The sequence below is a fragment of the Myotis brandtii genome, unplaced genomic scaffold (assembly GCF_000412655.1).
Source record: "Myotis brandtii unplaced genomic scaffold, ASM41265v1 scaffold111, whole genome shotgun sequence".
In the NCBI taxonomy this organism is placed as follows: Eukaryota; Metazoa; Chordata; class Mammalia; order Chiroptera; family Vespertilionidae; genus Myotis; species Myotis brandtii.
In genome coordinates this window covers 1146613-1163714 of record NW_005353789.1, presented here as the reverse complement: position 1 = coordinate 1163714, position 17102 = coordinate 1146613, and the positions used below count along the sequence as shown (strand labels likewise).

The following is a 17102-nucleotide window of genomic DNA, read 5'->3' as shown; positions in this document are numbered from 1 at the left end:
CAATAAAAATATATATTAAAAAAAAAAAAAAAAGAAAAGAGTTACAAAGATGAGACACAGAAATACTCAATAGCATTTCTTGCTGCATTGCAGTACCTTGCATCCATCTGTCCCATCCATCCATCCATCCATCCATCCATCCATCCAGTAGCATTCATCAAGCACCTCTAACCTCACAGGCCCTGTTCTGTGGGGCTGGGAAAACACTGGTGATTAAGACCACCGTGGTCTGCCTGGCTTTTAAATGGCAGTTGTGAATTCTTTGCCTATCATTTTATAGATGTAGTTGTAGATGTAGATTCAGAAAATTGAGCCAAATGTGGTCAAAGCTATATGGAGTTTGGGAAATAGCTTTCTAATGAAGATTTTTTTTCTCTTTTTTTTCCCTTTTTCGGTTATTATTTTTTTCTAAAGGTGGTGTGCTGAGCAAACTCCGTGATCTGAGCTGTCATTTGCAGATGGGTTTGCTAAGGTTCTGTGATACCACCAGTGGCCTTTCAAGCCTGATGTGCTTTCATTTGATTTCCTTTTTGATGCAAAGGAAATTTTTAAAAATGCACTACAATCGGTGGCCTAGAAATTGTAAAAAGTATGTTCTCACTTAGAAGTAACACATAAGTGCTATATATTACCAGCAAGGAGCATTCGTTTCTTTAGAGCTAGAAAAAGAAGTGAAATGGGAGTAGCATAAAAAAAAAAGATAAATATGCATACTTTCAAAAGAGTAATTATATTTGTATGCCACCCCAAGCTGTTCTACTTTCTCTTTCCTATGTGGTGGTGATGAATTGAAAGCAAGTGGAAAAACAACAGATTGAATATTACAACAAAAGATCATGTATCAGATTCTCCAAGACAAGTTTGTTGGGAAGGTTTAAGTGATCTCTCTGAGCTTCATGCATACACAACCTAGTTCTAATGGTGTGTGGAACTTCGATGGCATTTGATGCTTAGTGACCTTATTTTGAAGCATATTATTGCTTCCAAGTATCACAATGCTGTAATTTCCTGCACACAGCAATGCTCATTTTAAGGACATCTCTTAGCTGGAAACTTAAAAAGCAAAATAATATAAAGCAAAACTAAAACAAAAAATGAGATAGTTTAGAAATATCTAGCCTTTGCAATGAGAGTCCATGAATATCAATCAACCAGCCTCATGATTCTATCTTCACCTACAGCTGCTTACATGGATGTCAAAAGAGGTCCGTTTTCTGGCCTTGAGACTCTTTCCTTTTTTCTTTTAGAGGGATGTACAACCAGGATGGCTTCCAGCCACATCTTTGGGTAAAGTGGAATCTAACCTTTTCTAAGCTTGCTTGCTAGTGATTCCTATAGTTTGTTTGTTTATTTTTGTTTTTGTTGTTTTGTTTATAATCTAAGAAGGGACCTAAGCAATCATTTGTTTAAACAAAACCACAATCAAAATGGCCTATCCACTTCAGGGACTTTAAACTGATCTGGATCCCTGGCTTCAAATGGAATAAAAAGGTGTTTAAAATGGGTCCAATATATCATTGCTTAAAAATGTCCCACATAGAGGCAAAATCAAGATCTTCGCGCGTTTAAAATAGTGTTTTGAAACCATCCAGGCCATAGTATCCACTTTGAGATCAGTTTTCATTTTTTGTGCCTTGGTCGCCTATGTTGCCACTGTGTGCACATCCTGACAAGCTGACTGGAAGCATTTGGACGCTGTGTGTTACAAACAGCTCAGTCCAGCAGGTGGAGAGAACAGTGCAAATAGATGTGCTCCTGGTGGGTACATCTGGAACAAGCACTTTGTGGTGCCCAGAGCCTAAGTGCCTTTTTGTCCATTGAAGGGAGGGGAGGGAGCCCAGTCGGCTCTAGCAGAGCCCTTCCTGTATTCATGGGCAGAATTTCAGGACCAGGAAGCAACTGGAGTGGGTCTTCACGGAGGAGGATGGATAGGGAAGACCCACTCGTTTGCTGGAGCTGGAAAATCATCTCCTACACTGATCACTTGGTCTTTAAGACACTGGATCTTCCTGTTGGCAACCCAAGTCATCCATCCTCCACCAGTGATCACAGCAATCACCATGCATACCTGATAGGGGGTCCCTGGCTTCCTCCCTGACCCTCGCAGAAGTGTTGTCAGACAAGGAGCAGTCTCTACATGCAGCTCCTGTGTTGGGGATCCATACACTGTGAGCTCAGGCTTATGTGGAATAAAAATATAACCACACCTTGCTCTAGTGCAGCGGTTCTCAACCTGTGGGTCGCGACCCCTTTGGGGGTCGAACGACCCTTTCACAGGGGTTGCCGAAGACCATTGGAAAACACATATATAATTACATATTGTTTTTGTGATTACTCACTATGCTTTAATTATGTTCAATTTGTAACAATGAAATTGGGGGTCACCACAACATGAGGAACTGTATTAAAGGGTCGCGGCATTAGGAAGGTTGAGAACCACTGCTCTAGTTCTATAAGTTGTAGGGTTAGATAAGTTATTACCAGTTTCTCTTTTTTTTCTTTTCTTTTCTTTTCTTCTCTTTCCTTCCTTCCTTTCTTATTTTTTCAGCTTGGGGTGTAGTGTTATGAACTTCCCTCTCAGGACTGGTATCACTGAGTCCCATAGATTTTGGATTGTGTTTTCATTTTCATTTGTTTATGGAGAAAGTACTTTTCCTTAGTGTACTAAGCTTGGGTGCTGGCAGCGGTTTTCCTTTTGGATTCTGGGAGAGGTCAGGCAGAATGGTGCTGGCTGGTCTCAGGCATAAGGGAGGGTGAAAGGCAGAGGAAAAGAAAAAGCTGTCACAGAGCTGCAGCAGCTGCTAGGACGCGGGCGTGCTGCCTTAGAGGTGTGTCCGCCACACTTTCCTTCCTCTTGCTTCTGATGGTGCAAATTTAGAAGTCAGGAACATTCCCAGGGTGGGGGCAGGAGGTTATGGCCCTGCGGTCCACAGAGAGAGCAGCAGAGCAGTCTTTTATAGCACTTCCTTGACGTCGAGGAAGGGCAAGGAGGGAACTTAGACTAAAACCCGAACTAAAAATGGGGAAATGTTTAAAAGGACCATAAAGGCTAGGTCATTTCTTTCCTTCCTTGTTTTTCACACGAGGAGCCATTGAGCACAGACTGACTTTCAGTTTCCTCTGTAACCAGGGATAGGGCTGAAATGATAAAGGAGCCTCACAGGCAACCCCCACAGCTCATTCCTATCCATTAGCTTCAACCTCTTCCCTTCACAAGCCTTCCAGCCCTGCTCCTGATGAGGAGAAATATGAGCTGCCGGAAGCCTAAACGACCTTGAGGCCAGACGTGTCCTCCTCTGTTGGCGGAAGGCACGGGAAAGAAGCCAGAGGTTCAGAGGGACGGGCAAGAGACTATCCGGAGTTGCACGGGGCAAAGGCTCTGCCTGCCTGCGGGGGCTTCTTCACACAGAGAGGAATGACTCCTAAAAGCGCAGAGGGAGCGGACGGGATAACCCAGTGCTTCAGGTTCCTGTACAGAAGAGGTGCTGAAGCTCTGAGAGGTTAGGGCCATTGAAGGGGCGGCAAGACGTTCCTTCTCCCTCCTACAGTCGCTGGCTGGGCCCGAGAATTAAGTTGACCTAAGACAGATGAGCAGGAGAGAAGCATGCGCGTTTTGTTATTACACATTTGGGAGCCAGAAACTGAAACATATGGGGGAGGAGGGAGGCGCTAAAGGAAGGTAAGGATTTCTCAGCCTTTTCTCTGGTGATGAGAATGTGTCTTTTCTCTCCTACAAAGAACACGGTTTTCACCTGGGAGCTCCATCGCCTGCTTCCAGGAAGCGGGAGTCAGAGTCCCCTGCCTGCATGTGCTGCTTTTCAAGCGCCTTTCACTCGAAACAATCCTATGTCCAAGTGGCATCTTTTGGGCAAAATCTGCTACCCTTCACCATCCGGCTAATTAAGTAGCAAAATAAGAACTAGGAGCTGGTCCTCCTCACTCGTCTGCGGTTACGTGACTACATCCATTTCTGTCTTGTGTCCGGCACGTTCTTCACACTCAGCTACCACCTCCTGCACAGCTACGAGGCCCAGGCCCTGTGCTCGGGGCCTCCAGGTTTATCAGCGTTATGTGCATCAGCGGTACTGCTCCTATTTCATGGATGAGGATATTGAGGTTCAGAGAGGCTCAGATTAGCATGGTACTTTCATGTGGTTTGGCCTAGAAACACAGCCTAGGCCCTAGGTAACAGCAATTTTTTAAAAATTCTTCTTTAAATTAAAAAATATATATATTTTATTGATTTTTTACAGAGAGGAAGGGAGAGGGATAGAGAGTTAGAAAATCAATGAGAGAGAAACATTGATCGGCTGCCTCCTGCACACCCACTGCTGGGGATGTGCCCGCAACCAAGGTACATGCCCTTGATCGGAATCGAACCTGGGACCCTTGAGTCCGCAGGCTGATGCTCTATCCACTGAGCCAAACCGGTTAGGGCGGTAACAGCAATTTTGATCAGGAGTCAGAGAAGTGGACCCAGAAAGACTGATTTTCTCAAGGCCACGCAGCTGGCCAGAAGTGCGGTGGAGTTGCTCCGCCAACCCAGGCTCGCTCGTGTGGCTGCCATGACTCACGTGGGATGAGCTACATGAACGGCTTTCCCTCGGCTCTGCTCTCCTAGATGCAGGGATGGGTACTCTTGAAATAAGCCTTGTAGGGCCCCGGAGACTAAAAACAGGACATTCCCACACTTTAAACTGATGCCTCCTGGGCTACTTTCTTCTCTTCGATGCTGCTGAGACCTACAGGTAGGTTAATGTGGAGAACTCTGAAGTGATCTAACCTTGGTCCACTTTTTCATCAAAATCACCTCCATCCTTATCTTCTTCATGCTACTGCTACAGATGGAGACCTGGCACCCAGGTCAGAGGAGTGAGGTTCTGGATTTATTTGGACTAACTGGGGCATGTCCTTCAGTGAGAAGATTCTAAATAACTATTCCAAGCGTAACCTGCTGACTTTCTCTCTGGTTGTGCCTAAGGCCAATGGGACAGGAGAGGCCCTGTCTTAGGGGCTGCTGTTAGCCCAGAGCCCAAATCAAATGTGAACCATGCGGTCAGCATCGGGCACCCTTGAGAGAACATTCCCTAAACAACACATAAGTATCTGGTCAAGAACAGCAACAAATTCACACTCATTTATTGTAAATCACTCATAGTTTATACATTTTTTAATGGCAAAATAACACTTAAACACCTGCTGGATGAAGAACTTCATTATGACAATCTCCTATTGGCATCGCTTCTTTTTCAAAACTTTAAAATTTTGATTTTAAATCCTACATCATCCCTAAAACGAGCTGTCTTTGAAGGGCTCCATTGCCAACACTATAAGCCTTTCTTCTGCTCTAACATCTGACACAAAGGGCACACTGTCCCATTAATTCAACATGCTCTTTACAAGGCAACTTAACACACGAAAATGTTTAAATCCAGAAGATACATAATGATCACTTTATATTTTGCTGCAAAACCAATCAAGGCCGCATGCAGGTGAAACATTAGTAGACACTGAGTTCTAGATAACTGTCAGTTAGTAAAATCTGATGGCCTGGTGTGGAAAATTAATATGCTTCTTTAGCATATTACCGAAGCAGCCAAAGTACATGCATCAGTGGCTGGGAACAATTGGATATAAATTAGGCATCTAAACACTGAAATGAGAGCTTCATTTGAGCTTCATTTGGTGTCTGGCACGTCGAGTTATATACTTTTAAGATGACGATAGCAAAGAGAGCAAAATCAAACATCCAACCAGCCACTGATTTATAGGGTCAGCTGGCTGTACAGCTCGGGACACAAAACTAGCTGGGCCACGAGCAGACCTCGGGGAACAGAGACAGTAGAGCATTAACAAGCCGTAAATAGGGCAAAAATAATAAGAGAGTCACTTCGTGTAGCCTCCTTTTTTAAAATGTTCAATTTTCGAAGTTAAACAACAAAAACACACAGTAATTGCAAAACAGAAACGTTCTTTAGTTACTACTTAGACCCCCTCCTTTGTCTGCCACCTTGCTTCTCTGTTCCTTCAGATAGTGTGTTTAAAAATAATGCTGGGGTAATTGGCAGAAAAGAAAATGCTCTCCTGAATCACACGGAAAGAATATTAAATTCCTTCATCCTGTCAGGGTTAACACTAGGTACTAGCACAAGACAATGTATGTTTGATATGTAGCTACAGCGATTAAATCACATGTCCAAGATCTAAGGCTAAATCATCGTTACACTGACTTACACATTTTTTTCATTGAAAGTTCTATCTTGACTTTGAGACAAACGAAAAATTTCCCAACCACATGGATTCCACTCCCTCCCACCCTCCGCCCCCTCCCGTGAACCAATGAGCAAGAGAACTATAGAAACAGAAGGCATGAACCAAAGTGTGTGCGGCGGGCAGGTTGGACGGCAGCTCCGGGTTCAAGCGCTGCCATCTCCAGTCCTGGCTTTCCGGGCCTCGATCATCGGCTTGGTTGCCCTTTTGCGGTCAGTGGCCAGCCCCAGCCAGCACATGATGTCAATGAACCAGGTGGTCGGGTTGAAATTTAAGCCAAATTCACTCGCAGAATAGTCAAAGGGAAAGGTGTGATGGTAATTGTGGAAGCCTTCGCCTGGGAAAGAAAGGAGCATTGAAATAAACCATTCACCACCTCTCTGCACGGATATTTTAATCACTCATCTACTGAGGATCTATGTGCCAGGCACTGTGGCAGGCTCTTTAGAGAGCAAAAGACTTGGTTCCTGCCCTTAGGAAGCTTTACTTAGTTGGCTAGAACAACTCAATGTAAACAAAATAACAACGAAGTTATCAGTATAAAGTCACTAAATAATTTCCTCTGTGAATGGAGACACGCTACCATGACTTCAGAGCTGTACTTCTTAAGCTAAGTGCTGAGAGGCTGGTAACAGACCATCATTTTGATATCCTATATAATAAAGAGTAATATGCAAATTGACCATCACTCCAACACACAAGATGGCCGCCCCCATGTGGTCAAAGATGGCCAGCAGGGGAGGGCAGTTGGGAGGAACCAGGCCTGCAGGGGAGGGCAGTTGGGGGTGATCAGGCCTGCAGGGGAGGGCAGTTAGGCATTGATCAGGCTGGCAGCGGAGTGGTTAGGGGGTGATCAGGCTGGCAGGCAGGCAGGCAGGCAGGCGAGCGGTTGGGAGCCAGCAGTCCTGGATTGTGAGAGGGATGTCTGACTGCCTGATCCAGTGGGATCAGGCCTAAACGGGCAGTCAGACATCCCTTGAGGGGTCCCAGATTGGAGAGGGTGCAGGCTGGACTGTGGGACACACAACCCGCCCCCCCCACCCTGTGCACGAATTTCATGCACTGGGCCTCTAGTATGTTCATAAAAGGAAAACAGCCTCTGTGGACTGGGGTGATTAGAGTGAGACCTTTGGAGAGCCTGGGAGAAATAAATGAGAATTGTTCCAATAGGTAAGTAAATCAAGGGTTGGGTCGTTAAATATATGAAATCTGTCTATATAGTAGTCTATCCCTCCCAGTGAATAGCTTTTCCTCCTTTTTGTTAAAGTATTTTCAGTAGGGGTGGGAGATTCTTTCAGAGCTTCTTTCATTTGATTTTTTAAAAACAACTTTATTGAGATATAACTCACTATACAATTCACCTGTTTAAAGTATAAGATTTCATGGTGTTTAGAATGCTCAGACTTGTGCATCCATCACCATAATGAATTGTAATATTTTCATTGGCTAAACCCCAGAGCTGTCATCCCCCAACCATCCTTCACACCTCCCAGCCTTACTTTCTGTCTGTGTGATGGTTAATTCTAATTTTTTTTTAATCCTCACCTGAGGACATTTTTTCCCCATTGATTTCTAGAGAGAATGGAAAGGAGGGAGAAGGGGGAGAGAGAGAGACAGAGAAACATCAACGTGAGAGAGACACATCGATTGGTTGCCTCCTACCAGGGCTGGGGAATCTGCAACTGAGGTATGAACCTTGACTGGGAATCGAACCTGCGACCCTTTGGTCTGAGGGCCAATGCTCTAACCACTGAGCAACCAGCCAAGGCTGTGATGGTTAATTCTATTTGTCAACCTGACGAGGCCAAGGGTTACCTATTAAACATTATTCTGGATGTGTCTATGAAAGTATATCTGGATGAGATTAACATTGGAATCAATGGACTCAGTAAAGTAGGTCACTTTCCCCAGTGTGGGCGTGTTTCATCCAATCCATTAAGGACCTGAATAGAACAAATGGAAGGAGGAATTTGCCCCTTTTTCCCTGACTCTCTGGTTGAACTGGGGCATCTATCTCATCTTCTCCTGCCCTCGGGCTGGAATTTACACGATTGGCTCTCTTGGTTCTCAGCTCCTTGGGTTTAATTACATCACTGGCTTCCCTGGGTCTCCAGCTTGCAGATGGCAGATCCTGGCTTCTCAGCCTCCATAATAGCATGAGCTAAATCATGATAAATCAATCGATCTTTCTATCTATATACAGAAACAATAGGATATATCTACTGTGTCTATATATAGGGAAATTTATTATGAGGAACATTACGCGCATGCACACACAGAAAGAGAGTTTCTGTTTCTCTGGAGAACACTGACTGATACAATTTCTATAGATTTGCCTATTTTGAACATTTCACATAAATGAAATCATATTATGTAATCCTCTGAGACTGGTTTCTTTCACTTAGCATACTGTTTTCAAGGTGTGGCAGGTATCAGCATTTCATTTCTTTTTATATGGATATACCACTTATCGTGCCACTGTATTTATGCAGTTGTATTTATCCATTCATCAGTTGATGGACATTTGGATTATTTCCATTTTTAGCAATTATGAATAATGTTGCTATTAGCATTCATATACAAGTTTTTGTGTGCACGTATGTTTTCATTCCTCTTAGGTATAAATCGAGGAATAGAGTTGCTGGGTTATATAGTCACTGTTTTTTACTATTTATTTATTTTTTTATTTTTATTTTTACTATTTAAAGAACTGCACGATTCTTCCATTACTACTTAAGTGGCTATAGGTCATCATATAGTTCTTCTGTTGACCACATCTGTAGTCTGCAACTTTCTTCATGTGGTCTTCTCTGCTCTGCCCCTCCACCTTCGTCATTTTTAGTTTTTTTCCTGGTCTAAAGTATGGTATAGAGAAGTTTAGCACTCCCCCCCCCCCTGTATTTTCAGAAATAGTCAGTGGTCTGTACAGCTGGGTGTAACAAGAGCCATCCAAGGACTGGGAGCCCAGTGTGGATCTGGGTAAACATAAAACCAATACCCAGCTCTTCACAGCGTGTGCTGTGGCCACATTCCTTGGGTTTCTTGGGCCTCCTTCTCTATGTAAAATGGTAACAGTCTCTCTTGTCCCCAACCATGTCCACTCTCAGGGTCAACGCTGGACATGGCTCCCCTCGTCAGAGTCCTTCTAGAAGTTGGAGGGTGACAGGAGGAGAAAGCAATAGGAGGGACAGGAAACTCTTCCTCCAGTTTCCCAGGGCACCTTTCTCTCTGCTTATCCGTCATCCCATAGCTAAATCTGGTGTCATTCCACCTTAGATATGATCTTGTCAACAAAAGATCCCTGTGGTCTTAAATGGAAAACCCTAGCAAAGTGGCGGTGGAAGCTCACTGCTGAGTGATGCGGAGATCACCCCTATTCAATAGCAGGGACTTCTCCTGGGTTTGAGCTCTGTGCTCAAGGCTCAGCTCACCAAGAAGCCCGATTGCTTCTATAGAGCTAGAGCGACACTTATTAGCCCCTTGCTGGGTGCCAGCCACGGTGCTAAGCACTCTAATGAGAATGAACTCCTGTAATCCTCACACCTCCGAGCGATGATCATCCCCATTTTAAAATGAGGATGTAAATGCACAGAAGGGACAAGTCAGTTGCCCAAGACCATATGGTTAGTAATAAAAACAACATCACTAGAGGCTTATTTTGTGCTAAGTACTGCTGCAAACGCTATGTATTAATTTATCTAACCCCCCAACAACCCCAGGAGGAGGTAAGTGCTACCATTATTCCCGCTTTACAGATGAGAACATGAGGTGTGGAGGAACCAGATAACTTGCCCAGACAGTGTGTGAAGGACCCAGGGCTCTACCAAACGTGTTGGACTCCCGAAGCCTCACTCTTAACCGTTTTGTGGTGCCCTGAGATGCCACAGTCTCATTTCTTCCCATCTCCTTATTTGAAGCCTGTTTTTTTTTATGATCAGCCAAATGGACAGCTGAGGCTAGAGTGGTCCAGGCAGTTGGAGAGAGAAGTCAACTGCTACCCTCCTGTAAGTAAATTTCCAAGGCAAAACAAATCCCTACTAAGTACTGGTCACTGCTATGTGCCAGGTACTGTACCAAGCAATTTACATAAAAAAGTATCTTACTTAATCCTTGTGACATCCCTATCAAGAAGGCATTGCTATTCCCATTTCACAGGTCAGAAGACCGTAAATCAGAGATTAAGTAACTTGTCCATGAGCCAGGATTCTAACATCAAGGCCCAAGTTCATTCCATTCCACTCCACTGCCTCTCTTTACAGATTCCGCAAAACCAGGAGAAGCCAAGAAAATCGAGCTGCCTTTCTCCCCATTGGCTCTCACACCCTACTCACCAATGGCGCCCAGTGTGACCAGCGGGTTCTGCCGCGGGCTGATGTGCTTGTCGTAGGGCCGGTTTCCATACATGTGGGCGGCACTGTTGACCAGCCAGGTGACGTTGAGTGAGATGGCATAGCGAAGGATGGAGGCCAGGAAGTAGGAATTCCACAGACTCTCTCCCCAGATGTACCAGGGCACCAGTGTGGGGACCACAAAGCACATGAGCACCACGGAGATCTTGTAGTACCTGGAAGGCAGGGCATTATGCTATCAGTGGGCACCTGCCGATGGCAGTGGGAAAGGCTGAGCAAGCTATGGGACAAGTCAGGAATTGTGCTGGTCAGCAGCTTCTACTCTTTCTGTATACGGAATACCCTGCTGTGTGCCACTCTGTGCAGGGACCACAAACCCATATACCTACAAGGTCTATGCAGGTAACATAGATTTGAGAATTAGGACAGGTAGGATGCTATAGGGAGTGGTAGGGCCTGTAGCATAATTCAAGGGAATTTCAATATAAAATGATAAACATTGTGCTGGCAAAACCCATTTGTCTTAGGGCTACATTTGTCCTATAAGCCACCAGTTTGACAGCTCCTAGCTATTTCTTTCATCAATAATTAGGTTTTCTGGAATAATTTCAAGAAGTATTCAGTATATCTGGAATAATTCTTAGACACATGATTCTGTGCTAACTTAGCTTGGTAAAAATGGAAACAACCCTCTCCCCAGAATGTTTTCTGTCCATTAAACTTCACATTCCAAACCAGCATAAAAAATAAACACTAAATAGGAACAGGCATGGGCATATAAAAAGCAATCATTAAAAAGAAACCATCAATAGTTTGATTTCTGAACCTGTGTATCCAGCAAACAGTTACCGAGCACCTACTATATGCCAGGCCCAAGTGCTGGTGAAATAAAGGCAAATTCAGCACAATCCCCGGTCCAGGCTCCCGTCAAGTGGAACCACTGTGCATTGTGCTCTGGCCACATAGGACCAGCTCTATGTGGGGACAGGAGAGGGGCTGTGACAGGAAAGTGTCCAGAGCCACCTGTTCATAGCTGTTTCCTCCCTGGCCTCCCATTGGCTAATCAAGCTTCCAAGCCTCTATTAAGATGCACATGCATTAACTGGGAGGTGTGAGGGCATGAGATTCGGCAGGTGGGAGGCTTTGACTTGCGTCAAGATCTGATTCTGGATATTGAACGGGCCTCTTTTTATTCTTTCATGGTCCTCTTGTGCAATTAGATGGTTCCCATAACACAGGACACGAGGCAGGGATTGTGTAGGGGAGATATTATGGGTACCGAGCTCATACATAGGAGTGGGCAACTGGGAAGAATGAGACAGGGAAGGAGGGCAAGCCAAGCCTGAGGTGCCCACTGCTCTGGGCAATGAAGTTGGACCTTGAGGAGTCAAAAAAGAAGGGACTACAGGGACGCCACACGGGGGTATTAGCTCCATCACACTTCCACGTTTGCTTGGGTCAGAATGGATGAATGTGTTCCACAGGCCCCTCAGGCGGAGGTGGCAGGAAGTAAGAAATAAGCAGTACAGAGAAGCAGCCAGGAGCTGCAAGATTGCGGGAACACACATGGTGAACCGCTGTCAACCGTGGATTCACGCATTCCCCAAGCAGGCTCTTTTTTTCTTTCTCTTCTAGCACTCTCTTTCCAAGTGTCTTGAGCAGATGCGTGTGCCATCATCTGCATTAGGGAATGAATGATGGGTATGTGATGCGCTGCTATAACTAGGCAGTAAAGGGTAAGGAGATCCTAAGATCTGCTCTCCTGCAAGGACTAGCACACAGCGGGTCACTGCAGCCTCGTCAGGGTGCCGGCTCTCAGTGGTCCCCGGGGTCCCCAGCAGGGACAGCTGCACTCCACAGAGGCTAAGTCTCACACCTACTGAACTTTTCATTCAAGGCTAACCTTTATTAGCTGTTAGTAAGTTAGAAGCTCTTTCCCCAAGACCAGAAAGAAAAGGAGAGCTTTTTGTAAGGCGCCTGGTTTGAGGTTTTCTTTCCTCCTCGGAGTCTGTTCATTAAAAAAGGAGATGTTGGCTACAACTTATCACAGTAGATGCATGTGGAGAATAAATAGGAACAAAAAATATGCAGATTCTCGTTCATATAATTTTTTCCCACCCCACTTTTAAAAATAAAATTTTAAGCCATTCCAAAAGAAAAGCAGGAGGGGGAGGAGGAGGAGGAGGAGGAGGAAGCAAAGGAGAAGAAGAGGAGGAAGAGGAGGAGGAGAAGAAGAATAAGAACAGCTGAGCAAGGTGCTATTGGATTGTACCTGTGCCAGCAGGTGGCTTTAGCGAGGACTGGAGTGAAAAAGTGGGCTGGAAGAGTCCAAGGCGGGGTACAAGAGATGCCTAACCCAGTTACTAATCATAATATCTCATGGAGTTCTTATGAGGATCAAATACTAATAACTAACATACAATACACTATGGGCTTACTGTGTATCATGACTATTCTGAGACCTTACGAGTACTGACTCATTTCATTCTAACAAAAACTCTAGGAGGAATGGACCACTACTATGCCATTTCCAGATGGGAAGTGGAGCAATAGAAAGGTTATGTAGCCCAAGGTCACAAGACTAATAAGTAGTAGGACCAAGATTCAAATCCAGACAGACTCACTTTGGAGATCATCGTGCTATTCTGCTGGAAATGAAATCATATATGCAAGCATGTTTTGTAGATTGCTAGCTTCACATAAGTATCGGCTCCCATAATAACTTTATTGGACAACATATTAACCCATCAGCACCTGCTTTCTAGTCATTGGGCTAGAAAGAGGTTTTCTGGGAGGTCAGATAAGTGGTTGTGGTTGAGGAGGCAAAGACAACAAACAACAAAGGGCTGGGGCCCTGGAGTGGGCTCCCCACAGCCACAGGCAGAGGCTTTTGGGGAATGCTCTCCAGAGACACCCGTGGGGAAGGGTTGGAAGGCATGACTGGGGACGCTCACCCACAGTGAGTTTCTCCAGGTCCAGTGGGGGCTCTGGGCTGGATGACCCTGTAGAGTTGTTTCAAACTGGAAGGTGTCCTGTATCCTGTAGCCACTGGTCTCAGGGCACCCCTGGGAGGGGCAAGGGCCATTCCCAGAATTCCATGTGGGCCAGGGCCATTCCCAGAATTCCATGTGGGCAAGGGCCATTCTCAGAAAGGACAGCAGCTGGAGGGTGAGGGCATCAGCTAAGGAGGGATCTGGGTGAAGCGTGCAGGCACCTGTCAGGGGCCTGGGACTGGTGGTGAGCATGTGCACAGGCAGGTGCTCTGAAGGGAACATGGAAGACATGCCCAGAGCCCAAGACTGCCGCTGCGGCAGCTCCTTGTGTGCACCTCTGAGGAGGAGAGCAAGCAGCTGGACGTTGCCAACAGAAGGCATTTTGCAGCCTAAGTGGCTCTGTCCCTTCCTCTACTCTCTGGGTTACCACCAGGACCTTTGAAAAGAGCCTCTCCCAGTCCTGTTCCGAGCCATTGTCTCAGCCCCTCGTTTTGTTCTTGAAAAGAAAACGTATTGAGGACTGGCTTTGTGCTGGGCACCAGCCTAAGTGTGTCGGGGCCCCCTGGGCTTCGGGAGGTGCCAGGCCCTCGCTCTGCCTGGCCCTATGGAATCCCCCTCCACTCCTGCCCTGGCCCTGCCTCCTCCCTCTGAACTGTTTAGGAAAGCCACCTGCTGCCTGGGCTCTGCTTCCAGAAACTCCGCTCCCCCAGGGGGCTGGTCCCGGTGCAGGGACAGCGCCAGCCGCCAGCCGTGTGGCTTCCCAAGCCAGGGGAGGAAAAGGCCTGGGTTTCACCTCCTGACACAGCCACCATCCACCCAATTTCCTCTTCCTCAAAAAAAGACGCTCTTTAAAAATCACTGCCCTCATTCTAACAAAGGTTTGGCGGATCTAATTATAGGGTTGTTCTCTGATTGCTCTTCCTGTATTCTGCTAGGGTTCCTCTTTATGTGTTCACTGTAACGGATGGAACAGGAAGGAATGTTTAGGCGAGTCTGGGTGGGATTGCCAGTGACAGCTGTAAAAATCCTCCCCAAGTATTTCAAACACATGCAGCCTATCTTCCTTCCTGCTGCCTGCCGTTCCCCTCGAGCAGCTGCTCTGCACGTCATGCAGTCACTGGCCTTCCTGCCCCCAAACAAGTGCTGAGATGGCTTCCCACCGTCCTTGCTTAAAAACACTCAGATCTGAACGCCCTCGTCAAGGCTCCACAGGGCAGTGCCACAAAGCCTCCCGCACCGAACCCTTCCTCATGTAAAAGGTTTTTCCTCAACTGGTGGGCGGGAGGGAGGCTGGAGAGGGGCCAGTGATATTGCTCTGTCCTTTTGCTAAATGTACTTTCATGTCTTAAAGCATCAGAGAATACAGGGTGGGGCAAAAGTAGGTTTACAGTTAAGGAAAAAATAATACAATAATTAATAAATAATAATACAAGAATTAACTCTGTGTTTCGTATTGTGCCAGGTACTGTCCTAGCACTGGGGATATAAAATAAACAAAACAGACAAAAATCCCTGCCTTTAAGGAGTGAGGGTATTCTGGTGGGGAAGTTGTTTTTATACATATTTTCTGGTAGGAAAAGCAGCTAATAAAATGAACAATAAATGCAGCATGTTCGTGGTAAATACTAAGATAAAAATAAAGCAGAGGAGAATATGAAGTAAGGGTAGGGTGTCCAGGGAAGGCCTACTGACACCATAGCTTTTGAGAAAAGACTTGAAGGAAGTGAGAAGTTAATCCTATGGATAAATGGGGTAGAGGATTCTAAGCAGAGGGCACCACAAGTACAAAGACCCTGGATCAGGAGTCCCCTGGTCTATGACACTTCCCCAGACTGGCTGACCTGCCTTTTCCAAATATCAGTAAACATCACCTACTCTTGGAGCATTTCCTTGGCCTCCTTGGACCAGGCAAGGTGCCCAGCACACTGTTCCTACAGCTTGTTGTGCTTCTCAACTCTCGGTATTCATACCTGCTGGCATGGGGCCATCTCACCTGCTCCATCATGGATCTCAACCCTGACCGCAAGTTAGAATCAATTGGGCAAACATTTAAAAATGACTGAGGATGGGAACTCACTGCAGCCCAACTGAATCACGATGTCTGGTCTGGGCACTGACACTTTTAATGCTTCTCCATTGCCAACATTAATGGTAGCCTCCCTATAATCCACCCACATCCTTTCTTTCTTGCTGGAATGCACTGACTTTGTTCAGATATGCATCTGTCCTCCTTGTAACATGTCCTTCAGGGAAATGGACACTACACAGGGCATGAGTCCTGACTGATTTGAGACAATCATGGTGATCTCATTCACTTAACCAATAATTAATTCAGGAATTGGTCATGGTGGCCATAAAGCTATAAGAGAAAGGATGGCTATAATTTTTAAAAGGGGAAATAAACATTGGTGAAGATGTAGAGAAATTGGAACCCCATGCATGGCTGGTGGGAATGTAAAATGGCGCAGCAGCTGCTGAAAACAGTGCCAGCACACTGTTCCCACAGCTTGTTGTACTTCTCAACTCTCGGTATTCACACTTGCTGGCATGGGGCCATCTTACCTGCTCCATCATGGATCTCCACCCTGACCGCACGTTAGAATCAACTGGGCAAACATTTAAAAATGACTGAGGATGGGAACTCACTGCAGACCAACTGAATCCAACTGAATCACGATGTCTGGTCTGGGCACTGACATTTTTAACGCTTCTCCATTGCCAACATTAATGGTAGCCTCCCTATAATCCACCCACATCCTTTCTTTCTTGCTGGAATGCACTGACTTTGTTCAGATATGCATCTGTCCTCCTTGTAACATGTCCTTCAGGGAAATGGACACTACACAGGGCATGAGTCCTGACTGATTTGAGACAATAATGGTGATCTCGTTCACTTAACCAATAATTAATTCAGGAATTGGTCATGGTGGCCATAAAGCTATGAGAGAAAGGATGGCTATAATTTTTAAAAGGGGAAATAAACGTTGGTGAAGATGTAGAGAAATTGGAACCCCGTGCATGACTGTTGGGAATGTAAAATGGCGCAGCTGCTGCAGAAAACAGTATGGCACTTTCTCGAAAGGTGAACACCAAATTACCACATGATCCAGCAATCCCACCTCTGGGTATTCAAAAGAATGAAAAGCAGAGACTTGAACAGATATTTGTACACCACACTAATGTTCACATGGAACCCCATGCATGGCTGGTGGGAATGTAAAATGGCGCAGCAGCTGCTGAAAACAGTGTGGCACTTTCTCGAAAGGTGAACACCAAATTACCACATGATCCAGCAATCCCACCTCTGGGTATTCAAAAGAATGAAAAGCAGAGACTTGAACAGATATTTGTACACCACACCAATGTTCACAGAAACATCTCTATATATAAAAACCCAAGCGACCATCCGACCAGTAGCTATGACGTGCAATGACCACCAGGGGGCAGATGCTCAATGCAGGAGCTGCCAAGCTGCGGTGACTTCACCGGA

At 45.6% G+C, this 17102-nt stretch overlaps 1 protein-coding gene across 1 annotated transcript in view; it reads right to left on the bottom strand.

Annotated features, from left to right (window-relative positions):
- Positions 1-5123: 5123 nt before the first annotated feature.
- Positions 5124-17102, bottom strand: part of SCD5 (stearoyl-CoA desaturase 5) — a gene marked incomplete at its 5' end in the record, with an annotated part of 65435 nt that continues 53456 nt past the window's right edge. Inside the window, 2 exons of the mRNA XM_014544600.1 lie at positions 5124-6607; positions 10602-10834. Coding sequence (XP_014400086.1) covers positions 6417-6607; positions 10602-10834 — 424 coding nt within the window. The remainder of the gene's footprint in view (positions 6608-10601; positions 10835-17102) is intronic.